This window comes from Cornus florida, unplaced genomic scaffold, assembly GCF_030987335.1.
Source record: "Cornus florida cultivar Cherokee Brave unplaced genomic scaffold, ASM3098733v1 CherokeeBrave_3.0.0_Hap2_Chr01, whole genome shotgun sequence".
Classification (NCBI taxonomy): Eukaryota; Viridiplantae; Streptophyta; class Magnoliopsida; order Cornales; family Cornaceae; genus Cornus; species Cornus florida.
In genome coordinates, this window is record NW_026775571.1 from 77076387 (window position 1) to 77101396 (window position 25010).

At 34.1% G+C, this 25010-nt stretch overlaps 1 protein-coding gene across 1 annotated transcript; it reads right to left on the reverse strand.

Annotated features, from left to right (window-relative positions):
* Window positions 1-552: 552 nt before the first annotated feature.
* On the reverse strand, window positions 553-19619 carry LOC132301960 (2-isopropylmalate synthase A-like). The gene is made up of 12 exons (XM_059799038.1): window positions 18929-19619; window positions 15965-16178; window positions 15791-15871; window positions 13538-13630; window positions 13352-13438; window positions 9947-10047; window positions 4838-4871; window positions 4638-4712; window positions 2488-2571; window positions 2246-2380; window positions 1209-1354; window positions 553-1046 (listed from the first exon to the last, which is right to left on the reverse strand). The coding sequence occupies exons 1-12, from the start codon at window positions 19585-19587 to the stop codon at window positions 914-916; spliced, it is 1842 nt and encodes a 613-aa protein (XP_059655021.1). The 5' UTR covers window positions 19588-19619; the 3' UTR covers window positions 553-913.
* Between the last annotated feature and the right edge of the window lie 5391 nt (window positions 19620-25010).

Below are 25010 nucleotides of genomic sequence, written 5' to 3' on the forward strand. Positions count from 1 at the left end.
TCTCTCTCTAAATTTGTCTCTCATCAATCCTCTGTCTAAGTTTCTCTCTATAGAAAATTTTTCTAAAAGAAATAAATAACTAAAAAATTAAAAAATAATTAAATTTTTTTAAAAAAATTAAATTAAAAATTAAAAAAATAATAAAAAAATTTAAAACGTTCCAAAAAAAATAATTAAAATTTTTTAAAAAAATTTACAAAATAATAAAATAAATTATTATTATTTTTTTAAATTTAAGAAATTTAAAAAATAATTAAATAAAAAATTAAAAAATTTTAAAAATAAAAATAATTTAAAATAATAATTAATGGGTTCACGGGTCATAACGGGTTGATCTTGTCCATTTTCAATCCGTTCTGAACGAATTGAATATAGGTCTTTACCCATATTGACCCGCCCATTTTTAACCTAACCCAAACCCGGCCCACATACACAGTGTAGAAGAGTGAATAAATAATTTTTTCAAAAAAAAAAATTCCACGCGTATCTGTCAATGTGTGCATCCTTTTTTTTAGTTTTAGATATAGATATATAAATATAAGTGTAGAAGAGTGAATAAATGGGATAATAATAAATTCAGCAACCAAGAAACTTTCAATCAGATAATATTTATCTTCTAGTCTAACAATAACTGTTTATTCAAGGCTAACACAGTTCTTGACAAAATAAAAAAAAGATTCACAATCATATACCATACATTCTGACAGATTTTAGTAAATAAATAAGTCTAATCTACAATTTAATACGAATTGTAGATAACAAGCCCAGTAATTGAATCGAAAAGAATGGAAGAAAGGAAAATGCTTTCAGTGGATAACGCGAAAGTGACGATTCCCCCCACCTCCTGGTAAACAAGGAAGCCCTTGAAGCCGTGAACTTGATTTATCGAAAACTATTTGATTTCCTTCCTCTTTTATGCAGATACCTGAGAATTTCCTGCATGCTTCTTCAATGCAGGTTGATTCTTGAAACCTAACATCTTGTTCAACGCATTTATGTAGGCTCGGACACTGGCCACGACAATATCCATTCCTGCTGCAGTTCCACTGGCACCAAAGCAAGAAAATCACATGATTTTAACTTTGTAATTTTGAATAACATAAAAAAATAGGCTTTAAGTATAAGATATGATTAAGCATGTGGCATTCTGACTCAAGATACAGAGAAGCACTTTAGAAAAAAAATGAGGAAACAAGTGTAGGTCAAACCTAAATGTACGATGAAAAGTCTCTCCAGTCGAAGCATTAGTCGATGTGTGATTATTTTCCCCGCGAATTAAAACTCGAGTTGTGGCTATTGCGTCAATGCCTTCCGTGACTGCATTCAGTGAGTAGTCAAGAAGTGTCACAGGTGCCTGCATATATAGAAGAGAGAGAATAGTTCGTCACACTGAATCTGTCATACTAAAGCAAAAGATGGATGTTTGTAATAGGGAAAAATGTCCTTTGGCAAAAGAAGGATCACCGCACAAAAAACATGGGTTTCATTCTGTAGATGGCTTCATAAATAAATATATAATACACTCGGACTTTAAAACTTTTTTACAAGAAGAAATAAGAGTTTATAGGGAAATCAAAGGTTTTTCACAAGTTGGATCGAGATTTATGGCAATGGACTCTAAATTGCTAGAAGTGTTTTAACAGCATTCGTCCAACAAATGCTATGGGAACGCATAGGATCAAGGTAGGCAATTGACCATGTTGGCAGCATTATACAACATGTCATCTTGGTTTCCATATGCCAGATTTGCTTCAAGCATCAATAAATTATTTGATGATCTGGTATTTAAACACACAAGATACCAATTCTTTCAAATGTAAAAGCAACCCATTAAGCATGACAAGGGGCACAACCATGTTCACATGTAGTATACACGTGAACCAAAAGCAAAAGCTAAAGAATAGGAGGTGAGTTTTGACCAGGAAAACTACTACTTAACCAGCCTAATGTACCCAACAAAATATCAAGATTATACATGAAACCAACAACTCCTATGTTAATTATAACTACTCAGCACCTTAAGATACTCGATCATTAACCAACCACCTTCAAAAATGCCCTGCCTCCTCACTTCTCAAAGTTAACTATACAGCTTCTTGAGCTCCCTCTTGTATCTCTAGATTGACCAGTGTCTTCTCTTTGGTTGGTTCATGCATTCCTTGTTCTTGCATCATTTATTATTATTATTATTTAATCCTAGTAGAATACTGTGCAGAAAAATTATTGCAAATTTTCAGTTTCAAACCTTCACAATGAGATTAACAGCCCTATAAGCTGAATCAACTGGCCCTGTTCCAGTCGAACATTCAACATGCTCTTGCCCATCAGCATCAATGAGTCTAACAGTTGCAGTGGAAAGACCAAGAGTTCCGCATGTAACCTGTGTTTTAGTTCCCCTTCAATTGGTTGAATTGTTATTCAAAAAACAAAGGATTAAACTGAATAATGAACAACCATGTTGAAACATGAAAGGGGTTATATTTTAACCTGCACATCTCCAAGCTTCCAAACAACTTGTGGCTGGAAAACTACATCTGACACTAGTGCTATTATATCATCATCGGTAATACTCTAGCAAAACAACAAAGAAAATAGTTAGTGGAACTTGAACACAAAATCTAAATGCATGCAAAAATGCAGCTTACTTTCACCATTAAATCACATTTCCACAAACAACTAGTAGTTGGAGCTTAGGAGGCATAAAAGAATTTGGCAATGTCTATATGAAACAAATTCCAGACATTCATGTCACTAGATAATGAATGCTGTTTTAAGCTTGACATACTATACAGGACAGAGAAGAAACCCAAGCAACTTGAGGAAAGTTCATAAGAATACCCTTTTCGTTAGTCTGTAACACAATTTATAAGGTGTTATCAAAGAGGACATTGCCCAAAAAAACACAGATGAAATGTCAAGATGGCAACAAGATCATGATTACAGCCTTACAGGGTCATGGGGACTTGGACATAGCAACTCACCACAACCTGATATTCTGGGAACATGGACAGCTAAGTGTGTGTTGTGTGACAATGTAGGATGAAACACACACAAAAACACATATAGATGGGTCATTGAGTCAAAGGTTCAAGTCCGTTTATAGTTCTTAAATATGCATCACGACGGTGAAACTAAAGATGAGAAGGAAGGGGAGAAAAAAGGGAAGATGAATCTTAGAATCTCTTTCACACTTTCAGGTTATCTCACCATGAAACTATGAACTCTTGTCATTATCAGTTTAAAAGATCTGCAGATAGTTCTCATTAATCAATTATGTCAAACTATCTCTACAGGATTTGTCTATAAAAAAAAGCACATCAACCCCAAATATAACCCTAGTAATTAAAAGATTTCGTGATTAAAACAGAATAACTAGTTCCAAATGCAGAAAGAACTTATATTACAAATATAAAGTTACTAAACTCCACAGCCAATTAAAATAATAGAACAATCCTGTTGCAGAAAATTTTCTATCTGCATACCAAACCAAGGTCAAACCTTGTTGGTTCACTAAAAAGGAAAACAAATGCTCACTGGTAGGGACCATATAAGGTTTTTCCCTACCTTTTTTCCCCAAACATATGCATTAAGGGGTCAATACCCATCAGTTTGTCATGTGTACGAAAAAAAACTATATCCTATAGTGATACTAAAAACTAAAGATAAAGTTTGTTTGCAAAAATGCAAAACAAACTTGTAGTTCTGCTAATCTCTAAATGAGATAACGACATTCTCTTATATGTCCACAGAAGTGTTTAAAATATTGTGACAAAGAAGTCATATCTGCAAATATCTGACATACAATTCTCAATAGGGATAAATGGTGTGTGCGTCACTTGAAACAGTTTATTGTTAAAAAAATTGTATCTTAGCTGAACTAATGAGAAGGATCCTGAAGAAGAAGATGCGAACAATATATAAGAATTAAAATAAAATGCGGACAATGGTCTGTTTCCCCAAAGTTCTACATGATTCACTCAATCTGGCCCCACTTCAGGGTCATTCTCATTAGTTCAGCCATTTCCAGCCTATCTAATTTCCATTATCAATTCAATGTTTATGACCTTTAGTTTTGAACTTTTGACATTGATACATATATTTTTTTCTGGTGATCAAATAAGCTTAAACATAAGTTTTGGATACATAAAATTTAAAAATATTTAAATTCAAGTACAACAAAACTTAATTTACCGGGTAACGGTATGCCCACTGGAGTGAACATCAAATGCCAACTACACCAACAATTAACACTTCTGTTCATAGTACAAGATCTGACTAATTCAAATAGCACACAGCGCCTTAAGAAAAGACAATTTTAAACTACAGTACCTGGATACTCAATATTACAAATTTACAATCACAGAGACTAGTTGACAAGCTGAAGTACAACTTTGTCCATCTCTTTTCTTCTCCACTATCTCTTGTGCGAAGACGGTGCACATGATTTATGAAAGATAAAAATATATGGTCAACGTTCTTACTTCCTTGTTCCCCCTATTAATAAATTTGTCTTATGTACTCGATGACAAATAAAACTAACGTTCAGATGGATCAAATGATGCACTTACCTCTGCAATTAATAATAACCACAACTGAATTCAGACATGTGAAAGTAACACAAAAAATTCTCTTTTTACCTTTTTCTTCTCAGCTACAGCTTTGAAACGCCAAAAGAGATCATCAACTTCCTTACCATCAATGTCAAAACCAAGCTGAAAAGGTAGTAAAAGAGTATAAATGCATGAAGCCAAATACATACATATATACATATATATATATATATATATATATATCAACTAATCAATTCTCTACAAACAACATGAATGGTGCACTCTACCTCCAAAAGTCGAGCTTTCAGAGCATGACGTCCACTGTATTAAAATTTTCACAAAAAAAAAGAGGTTATAATGTTCTCAATGGGAGAGCTCTGTGTGTGTGTGTGTGTGTGTAGAGAGAGTTGATGCACCAAAGCAAACATCGTAAGACCATAGAAAATATCCAGATAATAATCACATCATTGCATTTCAGTACATTGAGGAGCACAGAGAATTTTCAATAACCAGCACTCTGTGGACAATCCTAGACACATGTCCTATACGTCATGGACTTTTTCATTCTTAAAAAATAAATTTTAGATTCCAGGCACTTGGCCTACACACTAGAGTGTCAAATTTCCATATTTCAGGCACTTGGCTTACACCCTACAGAAACATTAACATCTCCAATTTATAAAGCACAAACAAATCTTAAAAGGAGCCACATCCAACAGTTACGAAAACAAGATGAACACACTCCAAAAATGTCAAACCCTTCTTTCTATAAAAAAATTAAACATATATATAAGGACAAAAATTATTTTAGGAGACGCGTGATAGTATTTTCAACTAAAAATCTTCATGATACTTGCCATGTTTCATCTCCTAGGTTATGTAGTTCTCAGTTTATAGATTTGAAATTAATCAAATTTCGTTAGTTATGTTATACATACATTTTTTTAATAAGTAAAAATGTACTAGAAAACGTTCAAAAGGGGGATGCATCCTGAAAGCTACACAAAGGTCAACGGCCAAGAGTGATCCTAGGGACCAAAAGAACCCCAAAAATCAACTATATCCTCTATGGACTTACAATTTCTCCCCATAACCCAGGAAAAAAGAGAGTTAACAATAGCAGATTTTATTGCCCCAACAAAAGATTCCTCTCCATCAAAGGATCTTCTATTCCACTCCTTCCAAAAACACCACCAAATGCATAAGGGCGCCACCCTCCAATAATTGTGAGTGTGGGATCCCACAAGGCACCCTCTCCAAGCGTCAATCAAGCCTCTCAAAGACTGAGGCATGACCCACTGAACGCCAAACAAGCCAAAAAGGAGACCCCAATACATGCAGATTAGTATTAAATATTTATATTGTCGTATCTACACCGTTTCAAGATCCTACTTTTTCAGGATTCAATGAGTTAGCATATCCGAATCATATTGTATCAGTGAATCCTGTCCCTGTCAGATCTACTTAAAGTTCAATAACAAAAATATGTCAAGCAAGTGGTTTGGAATAGGATCGTGCTTATTCAAGATTTAACTGCACAGCATTACACATGAACCCTGCAAAATGAGTGGCCGAAATCCAAGAGCCTACTTTAACCAAATCATGTGTGTTTAAATGTGTGAGAAGGATAGGGGAGAAAGACAGAATCCAATAGACAAAACCTCGGAAATTGTACAGAAGTTCCCATATGAATAAGTTAACATGTGATAATTACTCAAATCCAATTCGGCAACAACCACTTCTATTACTGCCATCTAAAAATGGGGATGACGATGAAAACCACTTCAGACAATTACATGGAATATTTGTTAACAACCGGCTATGTTACAGGGACTCTCCTATTCCCCTTAACGTACCAGTATCAACATGACACGACATGGGTATAATGGGTATGGAATATGTGTTCGGCACACAAACTGAAACCAGACAGCTGGCTCTAATCTGATGATGGAAGAAGAAGAAAAACTCAAATATGATAGCAAGGAAGGGTTCTCTCTCTCTCTCTCTCTCTTTCATTCAATTTTCGTGATTGAGTACATTATGAAATAATAATAGCCTCGTGGGTTATACTTTTATGTAACATAATATATTTTTTGTGTACTACATGTCCACAATCCACATATCCATATCCAAGTTTTGGGCGCATTTCAATCTGAGTCCATGTATCCGAAGATTTGGGATTTAAGGGTGGTCTGACATTTAGAGGATGGAGGAGGAGGATTGTTGATCAAACATTCCTTTGGTATTTGGAAGATCACGGAATCAACCATCAATTCTCTTGCCCACATACACTGGAATTCAGGAATATTTCTGAGCTTACTCATACTCCTACCCAATACAAGTACCCAAGTCCAAAAACATAGAAAACCAGCAGTAGATACTCAGTTCACTAAAAACTAAATAATCAACTTCATATTCCCTTCTCACATTTAGTCATCATTTTCTTCACACTAAATGGTTTGACCGAAACAGAGCATTTGGTATATTATTTTCCCTTTTTCTCACATTTTATTAAATTGACAAGTGGCTTGAATCCTGCAAAAAAAATTTCTTCAAATTTCAGCACATATGAGTAACTTAGCCCACAATGTCAGGTATGATTTGATAGTTCACAAAATTAATGCCAAAGTGATAAAATAGTAAAATACATATAGGATACGCTCACACATAAATACGTCTTCGTTCTTTGCAAAAATGCATTGATTTTTACCACAAACAACATTTAACAAAGAAAGAGGGCAGACAGTAAGATGAGCAATTGACCTTTGAGCACAAACAAGTGCCAAAGGGAAAGGGTGAATAAATTAGACAGGAAAGAACTAAATCCAATAAAACAAAACAAACTATCTACAAAATAAATAAGGAGAAAACATAAAGAAGGCTTAAATTCTTTAAGAAAGTCATCCAGAAGAGTCTGGGCCTACATTTGATTCTCTTGACAGCCTCAGGAACATAATTCCGTAGTTCTTAAAATCTATTAGCCTCTTTAAGATCTATAAGTTCAAATGGCCCTGCAATATTGCCTCTCTGTATTCCTTTCTTTAATAATCCCATTATAAGCGACTGCTTCCTAGTTGATGAATTTTCCAAAGGATCAATTAAACTTCTCTAAATTAATTAGGAAGGGGTTGCTCAACACAGAGCGGCAAAATAATCAGGGTGTAAATTCTTCAAGAAAACAAAAAGAACGCATAAATTCTTTAAGAAAGTCATCCAGAAGAGTCTGGGCCTACATTTGATTCTCTTGACAGCCTCAGGAAAATAATTCCGTAGTTCTTAAATTCTATTAGCCTCTTTAAGAGCTATGAGTTCAAAAGGCACTGCAATATTGCCTTTCTGAATTCATTTCTTAAAAAATCCCATTACAAGCGACTGCTTCCTAGTTGATGAAATTTCCAAAGGAGCAATTAAACTTCTCTAAATTAATTAGGAAGGGTTGCTACACACAAAGAGCTGCAAAATTAACAGGGTGTAAGACCAGGAATTGGTTTACGAAACTTGGACATTAATATACAATGGATGAATACAAATTATATGTAAACAACATATATGGGCCAAGAGTCAATTCTTGATGCCTGAGTTACATGGCCCAATGAACCGAGCAACGGCTATGGGGTACATATTATAGGTAAAACAGCGTATATGGGCCAAGGGCCAATTCTTGATGCCTGAGTGACATGGCCCAATGAACATTATTTGTTGTTTCTCTAACAACCCATTATCATGTGCTAGAGGACATGTGGAGCTCGGGAGTATTGCTGCATGTGAAGGGCGTAACAACCTGATGAGCAAGGAGGGGTCTACAAATAGAAGAATAGATAAGGAAGAAAAGCAGTGAGACTTGGGCGGTATGGAAGCATAGTTCTGAGCTCTCTGCCTCTCGTCTGGTACTGATAATGGATGTGATCCTCGCGCTTCACTTCATCTCCTTTCATTGCTCTGAATTTCTGAGTCATTCACTGTGAAAGCTACCCTTTCCCTATCATTTTCCATTTCTTTACCCACATGGGAAGAAGTAGAAATTCCAGACTTGAATTTAGAATTCAGATGAATCCCACTAGAAAGGAAATTATCAAGGGCCTCAAGGCCCAACAAGAAACTGGCTTAAGCACTCTCAATCAGTAGTTCTGCCAATCAGAAGGTATTCGAAAAAATTACATTTAATTGGAGCAACAAACAAAATTGACTTGGAATTGATGAGTCCAAGGAAGTCGTCGAGCAGTGTTGTAACTTTATATGGGGAAGTTCCACTAACATTTAAACACATGAGAACAAGAGCTACAAGAATCTCAAGATATAGAGAGGAGTCGAATGGGACTGAAACGAACTGACAAATACTTTTCTATTCTAAAGTCTACTGGTCCAAAGGAAAATGCACTCCCTATTATAAGTCTACTGATCAAAAGGCACCCCAAATGTTACACTTAATTTGTCATCCCTTTAGAAATATATATAAGTTGTCAAGAAGCACATCCAAAGCCAAATCCATTTTAACCCAAAAAATAAAGGTATAAGAACTTCAGCAAGTAGAGAAAATGATCCAATCAAGGAAAGGATGACATCAAATGGGAAGAGTGGATGGTTAGGGTTTCACAACTTGTATCATTATTCTTCTTTTAGGAGGTTCAAACCCATACCCAACAGCCCTAAGATACTGAAGCATAGAGCAAGAATAGAAGTTAGAGCAGGAGAAACATGCAATTTTGACAATCTCTTACAAAATTGTATAGTCAACTGTGGCAAAGTATTATATAGGCATGTACCTATACATATATATAGTGACATGACAAATTATATATAATATACAATATACTACAAAATTGAAGCAAAATTATATATAATATACTATATAGTAGCTTAGTTGTTTGCCGAGGTAGTGAAAACACCTATCTGTGTTTTAGTTCTGGGCTAAATTTTACCAATATTTCGATAAGGGAATTAGATCCATTAGCTACAATTTTTGAGAGAAAAAGAGGCCAAAAAAGGGGTCAAAACGTGTTTTTTTATTGTCTCCTGAAACTCTAACAACGAAAACCAAGAAGAGAAAAAAAAAAAAAAAAAAAAAGGAAAAAACAACCAAACAGGCACTTAGGTTTCACGAGAGGTCTCAGTATACTAGTGCAGTGCTGCAAGTGCGTACCTCCAGCAAAACCTCAGCGCACTTAAATAAACTCTCAAATCCCACTTTCAAAATCAAATCACACTTCATTTTATGCAAGATTACAAGTTGAAGGCTGATAAATGGTGTTTCAGAATACATGCAAATTCTTGTGCCAATTTCTCAATAAATAAATAAATAGATATTCTAAACAATCTAAATACAAATCGACAAGCAAATACTCTCTAAAGGAGACAAGTTGGAAGAACAAAACCAATCAGTCATTAAGCTAACATACCTAAGTTTTCCAAGGACAATACCAAATTCATTAGATCGATAAAGCCCAATATCTTCAGGAGAGATGATCTCATATGTTTGTTTATGTTTAAGCATTCCATCCTACAAAATAGACAGCATAATAAATCAGTTATATGAAGATCAACTACACCTTTTTTTTTTTTTTTGATAAGTAGAAGATCAACTACACCTGCGTCATGTTTAGTGCCTTATCTTAACACAACTCCAATTCATGAGAAAGGAGGAGGGTTGCATTGGGTAGCTTGACAGCCACTGCAAGACTTTGTCAGGACCAATATGACGATGAAGTAGTCAGGAAAATATTTTATTTTTTGTTGATGTTAGAAGTTTAATTCGATTAAATGAGAACTTGAATACACAGCTTTTAAAAAGGAACCAAGACAAAACCACATGCTCACTCTAACTGGTAAGATAACTTGAATGTGTATATATACAAATGAACACACTAAAATCAAGAAATCATCGACAGACAGAGTTGAAATTAGGAAGAATCTAAGCAAAACACGGAAGAGAAGATATGCATCTTAACAATTATGGAGAGAAAAATGTCAAGCAGCCTTTTCATTAGTGGTCTTCTAGGAGGGTTTCCAAATATATCTCAGTTATCCTACTTAATGGTTCTGGAGGGGATAACCAATCGTAATATATAATTAACAAAAAATTGTACACATTGGAAACAGATCGACAAAAGGCAAAACTGGAAGCACAAATCTCACAGTGAAGAAAGATATAGAATAATGATTGAAAAATACTCAGCCGCAATATAATTGAGTAAGAAGATACATTAATGACAACAGCCACTAACTAGTGAGGTGTTAATGCAAACAACTCTGCATGAATTTTCCCTTTTTTTAACAAACTTCTCCAACCTTATATAACCGTATGGGTGTGTTTGGATAGTATTAGTTATGAGAGAAAAGAAAAGAAAAGAAAAGAAAAGAAAGGATAGTATTAGTGAGAAAAAAAAAGAAAAGAAAAGAAAGGATAGTAATAATTTCTATTTGTGTTTGGATAGATAGGGGAGAAAAGAAAAGAAATGATAGTTATTCTTGTTTGGATAAGATAGAGGAGAGAAAAGAAAAGAAAGGATAATAGACAAATTACTTTTTTACCCTTTCATAACCATGGGACTTGAATGGAATAATAAATCTGTGTATTGATTTGTGGAGGCTAATTTTGGTATTATCAAAATACCACTAAAATCACTATCCTTTCTCTCACTATCTCTCCCTATCTTCTCAAAATTGAGGAGAAAGCAAATAAGAGATAAGGAGGTCCCTCCCTATCCCTCCACTTAACTTACCCAAACACAAACTTACACTATCCTCTCTTTTCTTTTCTCTCCCCATCCCTCCAAATCAACCCTACCAAAAACACAAAAAAGGCATGACAAACTCAAGCTCAAGTTAGTAATGTGCTCACTCAGGATCATTTGAAAAAAAAGAGAGCAGCAAATAAAACAAAAATAGAGAAACAGAGAAAAAGAAGAAGAGAGAAGCTGCCAAAGGGAGGAGAAAAAAGAGGGGAGCAGAACTGAGAAAATAGAAACTGCCAAAGGGGGAAGAAGAAGAAGACAAGGAGGAGGAGGAAGAGAGAGGAAGAAAAAACAGAGAACTGGGAAAAAGAAGCTGCTGAAGAAGTAGAGTAATAGTAGTAGAAGAAGAAGAGAGAGAGAGAGAAGGGGGAAAGGGGGAAAAAAGCCATAAATCATCGACTGACTGAGAAGGAGGATAGATAGAGAGACAGAGAGTTTACTGGAGAGAAGAAGCTGCCGCAGATAAGAGAAGTCCCAATCGTTTCAATTGCACGCCAAAGGTGAGAGAAGTTCCAATCTCTGCAATCGCACCCTAAATCTATTTTTTCCCCCAGAAATTATCACCCCCTAAATCTTTAGTAAAGTAATTGGTTACTTTACTAAAGACCTCTATAATATTTGGTAGAGTCCCCTGTAAATTATGTGCACCAACCACACTTATGCTTTGTTTGGTAGGAAAGAAGGAAGGAAGAGGGGTGGAGGGAAGATAGAAAAGAATGAACAAACTTTGTCCATTCGGTAGAGAGGAGACAAGGAGAGAATGGATAATAGAATGATGAGTCATCGTTCCTCCTTTGCAAATTTTCTATCCTTCATAAATTACAATACTATATAGATAGTGATAGGAATAATGGTAAAAACAATTTAAAACTTTCTCTTCCCATCTCTCCTAACGAACATAGTAAGTTGTCAGCTTCTTTTTTATCTACTATTTAACCGAATAAAAAGAGAAAGGACACAATCTCTTCTTTAGGGATGTCTCATCTATCCTTTCTTCTCTATCTTTCATTCAATTTTTTTCCTTCCTACGAACAAAGCATTAAACAGGATAAAGAAAAACAAAGATGGGTTCAATTAGGCATGTCTCAAAGGTGCCTCGCGCCTAGCCAATAGGCGCACAATTGAACTCATCTCGCCTGGGCTTGCACTAGGCGCCACAGCTGCACCTTGATGCACCTATGGCACAGCCAGGACATATTAATCATGACAACCATTGATTAATTAGGTTTTATTAATCCAAATTTTTTCTAATGAGGTGTTATTAATGAAGAAAACTTTGCATGATTTTGTTTTCTTGACAAACTTATACAGCCTTATGGAGCCCACGAATAGGAAATGAACAGCTCAAGCTCATTCAGGCTCCTTATATAATATACCTGTCTTGACCTAATGATTGAAGAGTGTACCTGGCCTTCTTTTTAATTAATCTTCCTCTTCCGTCATAAAGACAACCCATACCTTTGTACCTTTTATTTTTTATTTTTTATTTTTTTCTTTCTTTCTTTAAATATAGGTTCTTTTTCAGAAAAGATTAAGGAAATTTTAGTGGCTCTCTTTTACAATTCTATAATATTTTTCCAATCATCATCATCAATCATGATGGTTGGCAGATAATTGTAAACATGTCCAATAGAAAAGGTTCTTCTCTTTGCCCATTTTTATTGATACGAAACAAGATATAAATTATATAACACAAGGGAACATCACACCTGATACCTCCTTAGGTAAACAGAGGTACAAACAATGCAAGAATAATCAACTATATTTTAACAGGTATTGTAGGTCTATGGTTTAATGTTGGCATGACATTTTAAGGGGAGGGTGTCATAAAAGGTTTGATTCTTATTGTTGAAAAAAATTATATAAAACACTACTTCCAAAGCACTAAATGAATTTGTATGGCAAGAATGTGCCATAGCAATCCTCCTTAAAAGACCGTAAGACAACAGCAATCAAAATTCATAGGATGAAATGTGAAGCAGCGTTGGCAACAAAGTCACAAGAAGTTAAAGCCAGCGAAACTGAACTTATAGGTTCAAACATAATACTTGTAGCTATGCTAATAACAACCTGATGGATTCCACTTTCATGAGCAAAAGCATTTTCTCCAACAATGGCCTTGTGTGGCTGAACATGCAACCCAGTGTACTCTTCTACCTAGATAGACAAAATGTTAATTAAGAAAATGCAAGTGAATCAAATTGAAACAATATGAAAACAACTTCATATGTTGCAAAGAGATCTCAGAAAGAATACCATCTTGCTTGCCATAACAATGTGTTTTATATTGATCCCGGTATGAAGACCTTTTAGTACTTCCTGTCCGCGACATTTCAGTGTCATTACAACCTAAATAAGAAAGAAAAGGAAGCAGCATATAAATCAATAGAAACTTAAATGTCTAAAAGATTTTTAAACAAGACCCAAGGCACAAAGGGAACAAGAACCTCAAAGGGACTCAACTCAAGAACCTTAAATTAAAACTTAGAAGATAGCATTCATGATTTATGTTGCAATTTTTTTTCCCTAGTTGATTTATGTTGCAAAATTCATCATTAATACTGTCCAAAAACCGTTATAAAAAATCACACATAATATGAACTCTTTTGTTTTGTTTTTTTGTTTTTTTTTTTTTTTAAATATTTATGTTTCAGATTAGGCTTCTTAATAAACATGAGGTGGAACAGGAGTAACAATTAAGTATAGGAAGGTGCGTAAACCACTTTATAGTGTACAACAAAGATCCACCGCCTAAAAAAAATTAAAAAATTAGTTTCTGCTGACTAACTGTTTCAAAAGCTGCAACTGAGGTCTTTTGTCCAAAAACCGTAATTAAAAATCACACATAATATGAACTCTTATGTTTTTTTTTTTGTTTTTTTTTTTTTAAATATTTATGTTTCAGATTAGGCTTCTTAATAAACATGAGGTGGCACAGGGAGAGACAATTAAGTATAGGAAGGTGCGTAAACCACTTTATAGTGTACAACAAAGATCCACCACCTAAAAAAAATTCAAAAATTAGTTTTTGCTGACTAACTGTTTCAAAAGCTGCAACTGAGGTCCTTTGTACATAGACTGTTTGGTCTTTTGTCCATTGACATAGTGAAGAAAATTTCTTACCCCATTTAGGCAGATTCAATTTAAAAAAATTATAATAATGTGTTTTATGCAGCGAAGAAACCAGCACATTCTCTCTTTCATTGGTAAACTGAAGTTCTTTTTACAAATAAAATACTAAATAGACGTCCAGAAATCAAGACAGAATTTAGCAAAATGTAGTAACAGTGGCATAGAAATACACGATAGAAGGTATATCTTTAAATATCTACAAGAGGGTGGGGAGGGGAATACATATCTAAAAACTGATTTCTCATTGAAAAAATAGTAAAAATTGATTTCTCATAAAATTCAGGGGTTACCCATTCCAAAATCAAACGACACAAAAAAATTCATGTCAATCTAAAAGACATCCGCTAAAAATATAATCACGGTATTTTATCACTATAAGAAAGACAACAACAACAAAATGAGTCACCATCATTTGTAGATGGACAAATCAGAATAGTTGAAGTACCAGCCAAACAACAAATAAATAAGAGAACCAAAATAAATAAATAAATGAAAAAGAGACACACTAAAAAGTTGTCATGTGCATATTAAGAAATTTCAAGAAACTTCTAAGTGGTTTCAATCTTACATTGGACCCACCCTTGTTCAAAGATCAGACAGCTAGCTATGTGAATGTTCTCTTTTGCCAAAGGTAGAAAACAAATATCAAAATACTTGTGTCTCTGTTCCAAAAGGTGTGGGCATTACATGGATTGGTGAACTAGATACAAAACACACCTAGTACATGCATGTGAGCACATGTAACATACATACAATACCAGAGATATTGAGCACAAAAAACAGAAGACTACATTTTAAATCTCTAGAACCAAATCTACAGCTAGGAACAAATGATGGATAATGAGGAGGAATATTCTTAACTACTCATACATCAATTGCACGAATCCAAAGGGAATATTTTTGGCCCCAATGGGGACACCCTCCATTGCCAAAGAAGAAGAATTGCGCATACGTATACCATCAATGGTTGGGAATGAATCAACCTGGTAGGAAATGAAAAGCAACTAGGAAAACAAAAAAACTTGCATGATCATCAACCAAAGGCTCAGAGCCTATTATTGAAACTAAAAACGCAATTTCATGACAAGATTGCAATTGAACAAATATGCATAGGGCTTGGCTAAAATAAAACCCCTCTTAAAGTAGCACCTTAGAGCAACAGAAGTCCAAACCACATGGTTGACATCAAATTAGCTTTCATGATATATAGAAAAATTGACATTGGAATCAAATTAGCTTTCATGATATATAGAAAATTTGACATTGGAATATGACCACACTCAAGCAATAGGAACTGAGCATATTATGTTTTTTACTCAAATTTTGCATCAAACATATACACACAATCCAGTTGCTATTTATAAGACCAACACGCACCTCTTCCAAGGAAGCGTTGCCAGCTCTTTCACCAATTCCATTGACTGTTACTTCTAATTGTCTTGCGCCTGCGCATGCCCCCTGAATTCAGAAGAGCTAAGATATGAGTGCAACTCGGTTTTGGCAACCTGCCACCAAATGTAAAAACAAAGATGTGATTATGCAACTGCATACCGCTAATGTGTTGGCAGTAGAGAGACCAAGATCATTCTGGCAATGCGTCGAGATGATCACATTTTCAATTCCAGGGGTGTTGGATATTATATCCGCAATTAATTGTCCAAATTCATGAGGCACGGTAATGCCAACAGTATCAGGGATATTGAGAGTTGTTGCCCCAGCTTTTATTACTTCCCCTAGAATTTGATAAAGAAACTCCCTCTCAGATCTATTGACACCAAAGTAAAGAAAATTTCATGTTAACAAGAAGCAAATGCAAAAAAAAAAAAAACACTGGAATTGTTGCAGGCAGTTTCTAAATTAATTAGGAACAAAGAAGTTCATAAAATAATCCATATATTTTACCTCCAAGTTTTACAACTAAAAAAGATTTACCTTAGAAACAAAAGAAATGAACAAAATCAGCAACCAAAAAGTAAGGGTCTGCTTGGTTTGTAACTATGGAAACGGTTTTTTGTTCTCAGAAAACTGTACAAAAAACTCTGTTTGGTTTTCAGAGAACAATATTTTATTATTCTCTGAAAACTCTTCTCTGTTTTCTGAGTTTCTGAAAACTGTTTTTAAAGTTACAAACCAAGCACGCCCTAATTTTCTAGAAAACTTAAGTGATTATATTTAGTTTTCACGTTATCAAGTCCTTTTCCCGTTTTTCATTGTTTTGGTAAATTTACATTTACAATCATTTGAAAGATTTAGAAAATTTTCCACCTCACCAGTAATTTACAAATTATTCTAAAAGTTTTAACATCGTTGAAATTTTTTTTTTTTTATTTAAAAAAAGAACATGTATTAATTATTACTTTATGCTTTAAATTTAAAGCATCATAAATCAATAATTTAGGGAAATTTACCAACAAATCCTAATTCCCCCTCCCCTCCCCCTAAAGACAGATAAGTGCTAACAAATTTCCAGTAAGACAATATGATAAATGTTTACAACAATGCCAACATGAGTTTATGCCTCACACTTCAGCCACATTTACAGTCCACATATAGACCACTATTATACAAATTTACAAGTCCCACCAAGTCATGCAAACCCAAACAAATTATTATAACTTTTTTCTTCTTTTTGGTGAGAGAAATTAACAATGTTATCGCCAAGAGGCATGAAAATCAAGGTCCAACAATGTCCAAGTGTTCAAGTGGGAAGACAGTCAATTCAGTTTTCATAATTCTCATACCTTAAAATTTCAGTCACTCCTAGAAGAATAATATATAGGGTAAAAGTGCAAAAAAAACCCCTTAAAGTATTGGCCATGTAGCAAAAAACCCCCTTGATCGGCCGGTGGATTTTGAGTACATGCAAGTCACCTGATAACCCAAATATAATTAAATGACCGTACAACCCTTATGAAAAGTTAAAGACCATAATGCCCTTCTATGTATATCTTCCCTAAATTTCTCATTACCCATCTTCCTCTATTGATGCGTGTGTGTGTGTGTATCATCTATAAATGAGGTGTGATTATATCTTCCCTAAATTTCTCATTAGCCATCTTCCTCTATTGATGTGTGTGTGTGTGTATCATCTATAAATGAGGTGTGAAAAAATATGTGTATAGACGGGCAAGATGGAAAGACGTTAAAAGTGTAAACATTGTAGAACAACCAAGGCATTGCTCTTTCATCTCTCTGACAACACAAACTCATCGCGGGCAACCCAATCCACAAGACCCGCAAACCCAATCGCAAAACCATGAATATTTTGTCACTGATCACCAATCAAACTCAATTGAATCATAAAAATCTCAACCCATCGCCAAACCCATATTATAACATAAATTTCACCATTACATTATTCTTACAGCCATTGGGATCGCCATGGCCGATTATCAAGCCTTTATTGTCATTGGTTGAGTAATAATTATTTCTATTACCAAAGTGTATAGATAAAAGAAACGAAAAAAATATTTCTTGTTGTTGCCATCGGAATCTCTCAGTCATATTCCTCACCAAATCTTTGCCGTAGTTGGGTCTGTTCCTTATCCCCGCTACTTTGCTGTGAGTTGACTCGATTGCTTTGTCAACACACTCTCTCTAACAACAAGAATTTCAAAATCAAGAATCACATAATAACTTTGATATATATATGAGAAGAGAAGGCCCTCTGTCCAAAACACCCCAATCCAAGTAGAACGTGAATGGTTTGATTTGGAATCCAATTATGAATCTGTTTAACAAAAAAATCATTATTTGCAGCTTAATTTCAAGAAAATCAATTCCCCAATATTGATAAAGCATATTGGGTCTCCGCAACACCTTCTATGAGTTAGAGAAAGAGCTTAATTTTGGGTCACACCCATGGCGTCGGAGGCACGGATTTGGTGATGCGAGTTCAGCTACCGCTGGAACATTATTAGTCTTCGTGAAAAGCTTCCCACCCATTCTCACACACATGGGTGGAGGCCTTAGTTCCTTACCTGAGTCATAAAAGGGATCTCGACAGGTCGGAAAGAAGGGGACTTGGGTCCGGCTTATATTCTGACTGATTTCTCTAAGTCTACGGCGTCGGAGGCACAGATTTGGTGACGGAAGTTCAGTCGCCGGAGAGAGATGGTGGCAGATTGAGAACGTGGTGATCGGTGAGGATGGAGTAAAGGGGAATTTTCTTTTTTCAGAGACGGGGCGAACAGATGGCTTTGTTTGGAAGTGTTGGTGTGTGTTGTCAAAATATGATTGGTTACTTGAGATTGCTAGGTTCCAACATATTCATTAAAGTGCCTTAGGTGTGAAACGACATCGTTTTAAACAAGGATAAATGTGTCTATTAATTTTTCCGTTCAACTCAATGGCCGTAATCTCCTTAATTGCACCAAATTGATAGTGAAGTTGTAGTTCAGGTTATTTGCAAAAGGTCAGTTGAAGAGGGTTTTTGCATTTTATATATATATATATATAAAGTAGTAGGAAGACCAAAACAATTCATGTAATCAAAGCATGGTTTTTTGGTCTAACCTTCCAGCATCTTCAGGGCTGAACTCCACATCATTGCAACCCAAACTCCGCGCATACTTCACCATACTCCTTGCCGTCTCGATCACCTCCTCCTTCGTCTTCTTCAGCTTATATTTCATATGAATCTCACTGGTCGCAATAAACGTATGTATCCTCGGCAGCTTCGCATTCTTCACGGCCTCCCACGATGCATCAATGTCGTTCTTGTTACACCTCGCAAGACCGCATATGACCGGCACATAACCGGTGTCGTCGACAACATTACCGACCTCTTGGGCGATCATTTTCACGGCCTCGAGGTCGTCTTTCGAGGCCGCGGGGAACCCGGCCTCGATGATGTCGACGCGGAGCTTGGCCAGCTGGCGGGCGACGTCCAGCTTCTCCTTGCTGGTCATGGTGGCGCCAGGCGACTGCTCGCCGTCGCGGAGGGTGGTGTCGAAGATGCGGACATAGGAGGGGTCGGAGATTCGGCTGGGGATGTATTCGGGGCGACCACCGCTAGAGGATGAGCAGATTACGGCGCCAAATGAGGCGAATTTTTGGCGGTGAATTGAGGGTTTGAAGTGGAAGAGTGAGCGAATTGGGTTGCTGGATTTGAATTGGGAAGTGGTAGTTGTAGGGGTTGGGGAGAAATTAGGGCTTGTGAATATAGACGCCATGGAAGAGATAAAACCGTAGCAGCGAGATGAGAGAGAGATATTTAAACCCTTGGGACAGAAAAATGAGGTTTATAAATGAGAGGGAAGGGTAAAGTTCGAAGGCCACTTGGGAGACAAGATTTTGTGGACAGGTAAGCGCCATATAGTCAAGCTCTTGGCGGCTGTTTTTGAGTTGCTTAGGGCATCTAATGGACTCTTGGAATTCAGACTTTTAGAATTTTTGAATTTGACAGCATTTTTCTATAGTTACGTTAGCATTTTTTATAACCATGTCAGCGTTTTAGAAATTTTAAACTTTAGCTATCGGATGTACTCTATTCAATGGTGCATTTTTGCTCTTCAAAAATTTTAATATTTTAATTTTTTTTAAATTTTTAATAAATTTTATTTTTTAACTTTTTATCATGAAAGGTATTTATTTATTTTTTTAATAAATAAATATATATATATAATGAATTTTTTCAAAAAAAAAAAAAATCAAAAAATAGGTTTTTGTGCCAATATAGCCGTTAAGGCACTGTTTGGGTCAGCCAAACAGTGCCTAAAACGGCTATATGTTAATAGGAATATTTTAAAAAACAATTTTTTTTTTAAAAAACACTTCTATCTATTTTTTTAAAACTTTTTTTGCCCAAAAAAGCCTTTAAGGCACTGTTTGTGTTAGCCAAATAGTGCTTCAACGGTTCTTTAGTTCAATTATTTTGAGAAAAAAAAAAAAGAGAACAAAATCAGCCAAAAAACTGATTTTTTCCTTTTTTTTAAGGCAAACATGCCCTTAAAACACTGTTTTGGGCTAAAAAAAAGTTTTGGGCCAGGATAAAAAAAAAAAGAAAATGAATGTGGGCCCGCATGGTTGGCCCGCGGCTCGCCAACAAGATCACGAAATACCGCGACACATTCCACGATCCAATGAATGAGGCCCAATTTTTAGCTACCCATTGGAGCAGGCCAATCTCCAAACTTGGCCCAAAATCGCGGTATTTCGCTCCATTTGATCTGCACTTAGCACCAGTATAATTTAGCTAGTCTATTTAATTTTTCAATTGCTTGGAAGTGGCTGCATTGTCCTGCTTCCCTCAGCAGACATAGCAAAAGGTACCACAATATTATATATATATGGTAAAACTTGAGGAAAATAATGACGCTAAGTCAAACAACTGTTTGTGACGCCAATGAATATTTCGTGTTCATCAATTAAGCTTGTTACACGTCATTGCTTGTGTCATTATAGAATATATTAATTACAGTAGGGTTTCAAATTTATTCCTTATAAGTTGGTTTTTTAGTGAGATAAGAACAAACTATAAAGACATCATGCTTCAACACATCGATTTTGGACCACATTTTTCTTTTCTTTTTAGTAAACTTTACTATGATTATGAAGAAGTTGTCTTTGACTCTAGATGTGACATTGTAAATTTACAATTCGATTGTATTAACTGTTCTTTGTTCTTGATTTTTTTGGGTAAATTACAAACTGTTCTTTTTTCTTTGAAAAAGAATGAAAATGCCAAAAAAAAAAAAAATTTGTTTGGCAAATGCTTTGGAGAATTATTTTACTTTTTTAATTTCTATTTTTTTTTTTTTTAAAAAAAAAAACCTAACTATCATATGAGTTTTTCTTGTACGGACACTTCTACAAATGAGCAGTATCGATACTCATTGGATACGTGTTCGATACTTCATATACGTATTCGTAAATAAAAATACATTTTTATTATTTTGGACATTTTTTTGACACTTCTGGATACTTCGCCTATACTTCTTTGAAACGTAAGCTGACATTTTCAAATATTTCTAACACAACCTACCGACAATCTTGAAAATAATTTGAACACATTATAAAGTGTTCAACTTTTTTCTTTTTTAAAAATTGACACTATACACATATGCTTGGCTTGATATTTGTTCGTTTACAATAAAAATACTATTATAACAAAGTAGTGAAATAATTATATATATAATATATTTACAACAAGTATAAAATTTAAAAATAAATTAAATTTTTATAATACTAGTACTCAATACATATATAAAAATTAAAAAAATTATATTTATATATAATCGTGTCTAAACTTATGTCCTACATTTTTTAAAATTTGACGTGTTCACGCATTCATGTGATATCATATCTTTGAACATACTATTTAGTTTTAAATATAAATAATGAAAATAAAACATCAAAACTGTGAACACAAATACAATATCAATAACTAGCTAACCTTTTGGATTAGACTATGTTATTAAATTTAAATAACATTATGTTGCTTAAATCAGTTTATTTATTTATTTATTTGGCTTAAATCAGTATTTCACATGGGAAGAAAAGTTCATTACGACTCTAGGATTGGAGGAATAAGTTAATTTTTTAATGTTTTTTATATGCCGGTTTAAAAAGTTAAACAGATGTTCTTTTTATACGTCCACTACTTACTTTACTTGCCAAGCACACAAACAGACAAGGACAATTACTGATGAAAAATCCCAAAGACTTTCATCAAATTTCATGTAAGGCTGCTGCTGATCATTGTTGAACCAACTCGTTAGACTAAGCGTGGCGGCCAGTACTATTATTGGACTATCGTTTGCAAATGAATCATTTAATTTAATTTTTATTGTTAGAGTGTAAACACGGACCTCACACTCTACGTGTGTTATTCAAGTCAAGAATATAATTTAAAAATAAAATACTTACCTTCTGAATCGAACTAGTGCCACTATGTCAAGACAAGTGAATCATTTAATTAATACATCTTAAATACATAATTTATATAAAGGGAGGAAGCTTTCTTAGTGTAAAAAAAAAAATTCAACTAACATGACAATAATAGTTGTTCAATCAAGGAAAAAATATATATGCTAAATGAATGAGCATTAAAAGAAATATAAGAATAAAAATATTTATTTTTGTAATATTTTCATTAAAAAAATTACATAGTACCTAGCCCGCCCACTACTATATATAACTATTATATATATATATATATATATATATATAAATTTTCTATATAATGCCCCTAAACTTTTAATTTCTAAAATTACCTCTTAATTTTTTTTCTTCTTTTTTCCTTTTTACTCTTCAAATTCTTTTGACTTCTTTAAAAAAAATTGTTAAATTTCTCTTCTTCAATCAAATTCTAATTTTTTATCGTTTCAAAGTTCTCATTTTTCTTTGTGCCCCCTTGGCCTGTGGGCACACACTAATTATATATATATATATATATATGAAGAGGAGATGATATCTTTAAATATGATATGATGTCATTCCTCACTCAAATAAAAAATACCTTTCTCAAATAAAAAAATAAAAACACTCTCAAACTACTTATCATTTTCTTTATTAATTATTTAATAAATTTTTTTCTATATAAAAAATCTAAATCTTAATTACATAAAACGAGAAATTATACGGAGTACTATACTTCATCTCATTTCATTTATTTATTTATTTTTATTTTGGAGATCACAATTTATTTTTATTTTCTTTACCTTACTTCAAATTTTTAATAATTAAAATGTATTCAAAAACTTATCAATGCTTTCAAAAACTTATCAATGCTTTCAAAAACACTATTACATGGCTTTTCTTCACTAATTATCATTTTGTTATTTTAATTTAATTTATTTGTTACTGAGAGGGATATTTTGGAGAATTCAATTAGAAATTTATTTCATTCTAAATTTTAAATTGGTCCAACCAAACACTAAAATGGTTATTATCATTGCATTCCTACATTTTTCATATTTACAACTAAATAATAGAATGAGAATGACCATTCCATTCCATTCACATTCTCATTCCATTCCTGTAATACCCCTAATTTTAAAAGGACAATCCTGTAATTTAATATAATTATTTTTATTTAATTAATTGATTATTTGCTTATTTTAATTAATTAATTATTTGCTCATTTGATTTGTTTTATTTTTAATTAACTTAAATGTGTTTTCTTTCATTAATTGTTTTAAATTGTGTTTTCTTTAATTAATTGCTTAAATTGTATTTGGGTTTGTTTCTTTACGTGTTTATGTAAATGCACTGTTTTGGTAATTAGGGTTTTATGTTTTACATCGTGTTTAGAATTGGAGCCAACATATAATTGGTTTAGGATTTAATTTAGGGTTTGGTTTAGGATTTAAATTAGGGTTTCAACTTAAGCCTATAAATACATAAGTATACGTCTGCTAGGGTTTCTTGTAAACTATATTCACTATATTCACGTACATAAGGATACAGAGGGAATACAGAGAGAACTTTAAGAGAGTAAGGTAGGGAATCAAGGAGGAGTTCTGGATTTAACTAGGAGTGGCAGAGGTTGATAACAACTATTGACATTGCCGAAGTTGCTAGAGACAACAGTTTTGGATTTTCAATCGGAAATCAGAGGCAAGTTTCTGTTCTGCTCTATCTCTTTAATCTGTGTTCTGTGCATGCCTAGGAGGACTTCAGGGACTTAATAAAGGCTAAAACAATTGTAAACAAACATAATATCATGGATTTATGCATATAAGAATCTGGTTTAAATACTCGTAAGATAATTGTTTTGCCTATTTCTGCTTCTCTGTTAATCTGTTTTTCTATAGTGTGATTCAGGTTGTTGTAAACTAAGGTTGTAAATTATATGTGGGATGCTTTGTAACTAATCTAGGAGTGAGTTTAAAGCCTGGAACAAGATCTTAAAACAGTTTCGATTTTTACAAAATAAATCTGTTGTAAGTTGTTTAAGGTTGCTATTTGAACGTTCTGTAATTGTGGCTTCCAAACTTGAGTCTAGTTCAAATCATGGTTGCATATCAGTGGGTTAGGATTAATCTATAACTTTGATTGGACCCTAGAACAACTGATTAAAACATTCCAGAGGCTCTGTTAGTTACCGGAGTCGAAGAAGATGAAGCAAGAATAGATGACGGTGTCCAAAGGAGCAAGAGCAGGCTCCAGAAAACCTAGGAGCAGCCTCTAAGCCTTTGGAGCCGGCTCCTAAAGGATTGGAGCCGGCTCCTGGCTGTTTTGGAGCCGGCTCCAATAGTCCAGAGCCGGCTCTTGAGGCAATTTGAGCAGTGCTCTCACCCGGATGCGTTCAGTTTTGGTTTAGTGCACTGTTTGGCTGTGTGGGGTGTTTTAAATGGTTTGAATTGAATTAATGGATGGATACAAGTGTTGTAGATCCATTAAAAAATAGATAAACATAAATTCATAATTTAATTAAGGATTGGACAATGCACAGTTAGGCAAGGAATTTACCGGTTGCACCTTGAATATTAAACTGTTTACACTAGAGAATTTAGAGGATCGTTTGTATATGATTTAATTAGGATTAAACATATATAAATAGGATTATAAGTAACATTAATTACTTAAATTTAACTGAATTTGTGTTGAATCAAGTTAATTTTTACCTTGTTATTCAACTACGGCAGATACG

Excerpts from the sequence above, each read along its gene's own strand:
- LOC132301960 (XM_059799038.1), bottom strand. The coding sequence starts at position 19,587 with ATGGCGTCTATATTCACAAGCCCTAATTTCTCCCCAACCCCTACAACT. Across the intron at positions 4,872-9,946 it reads ATTGTCCTTGGAAAACTTAG|TGGACGTCATGCTCTGAAAG; the intron begins GTATGTTAGCTT and ends ATTTTAATACAG. Across the intron at positions 2,572-4,637 it reads CTGTAGCTGAGAAGAAAAAG|AGTATTACCGATGATGATAT; the intron begins GTAAAAAGAGAA and ends TTGTTTTGCTAG.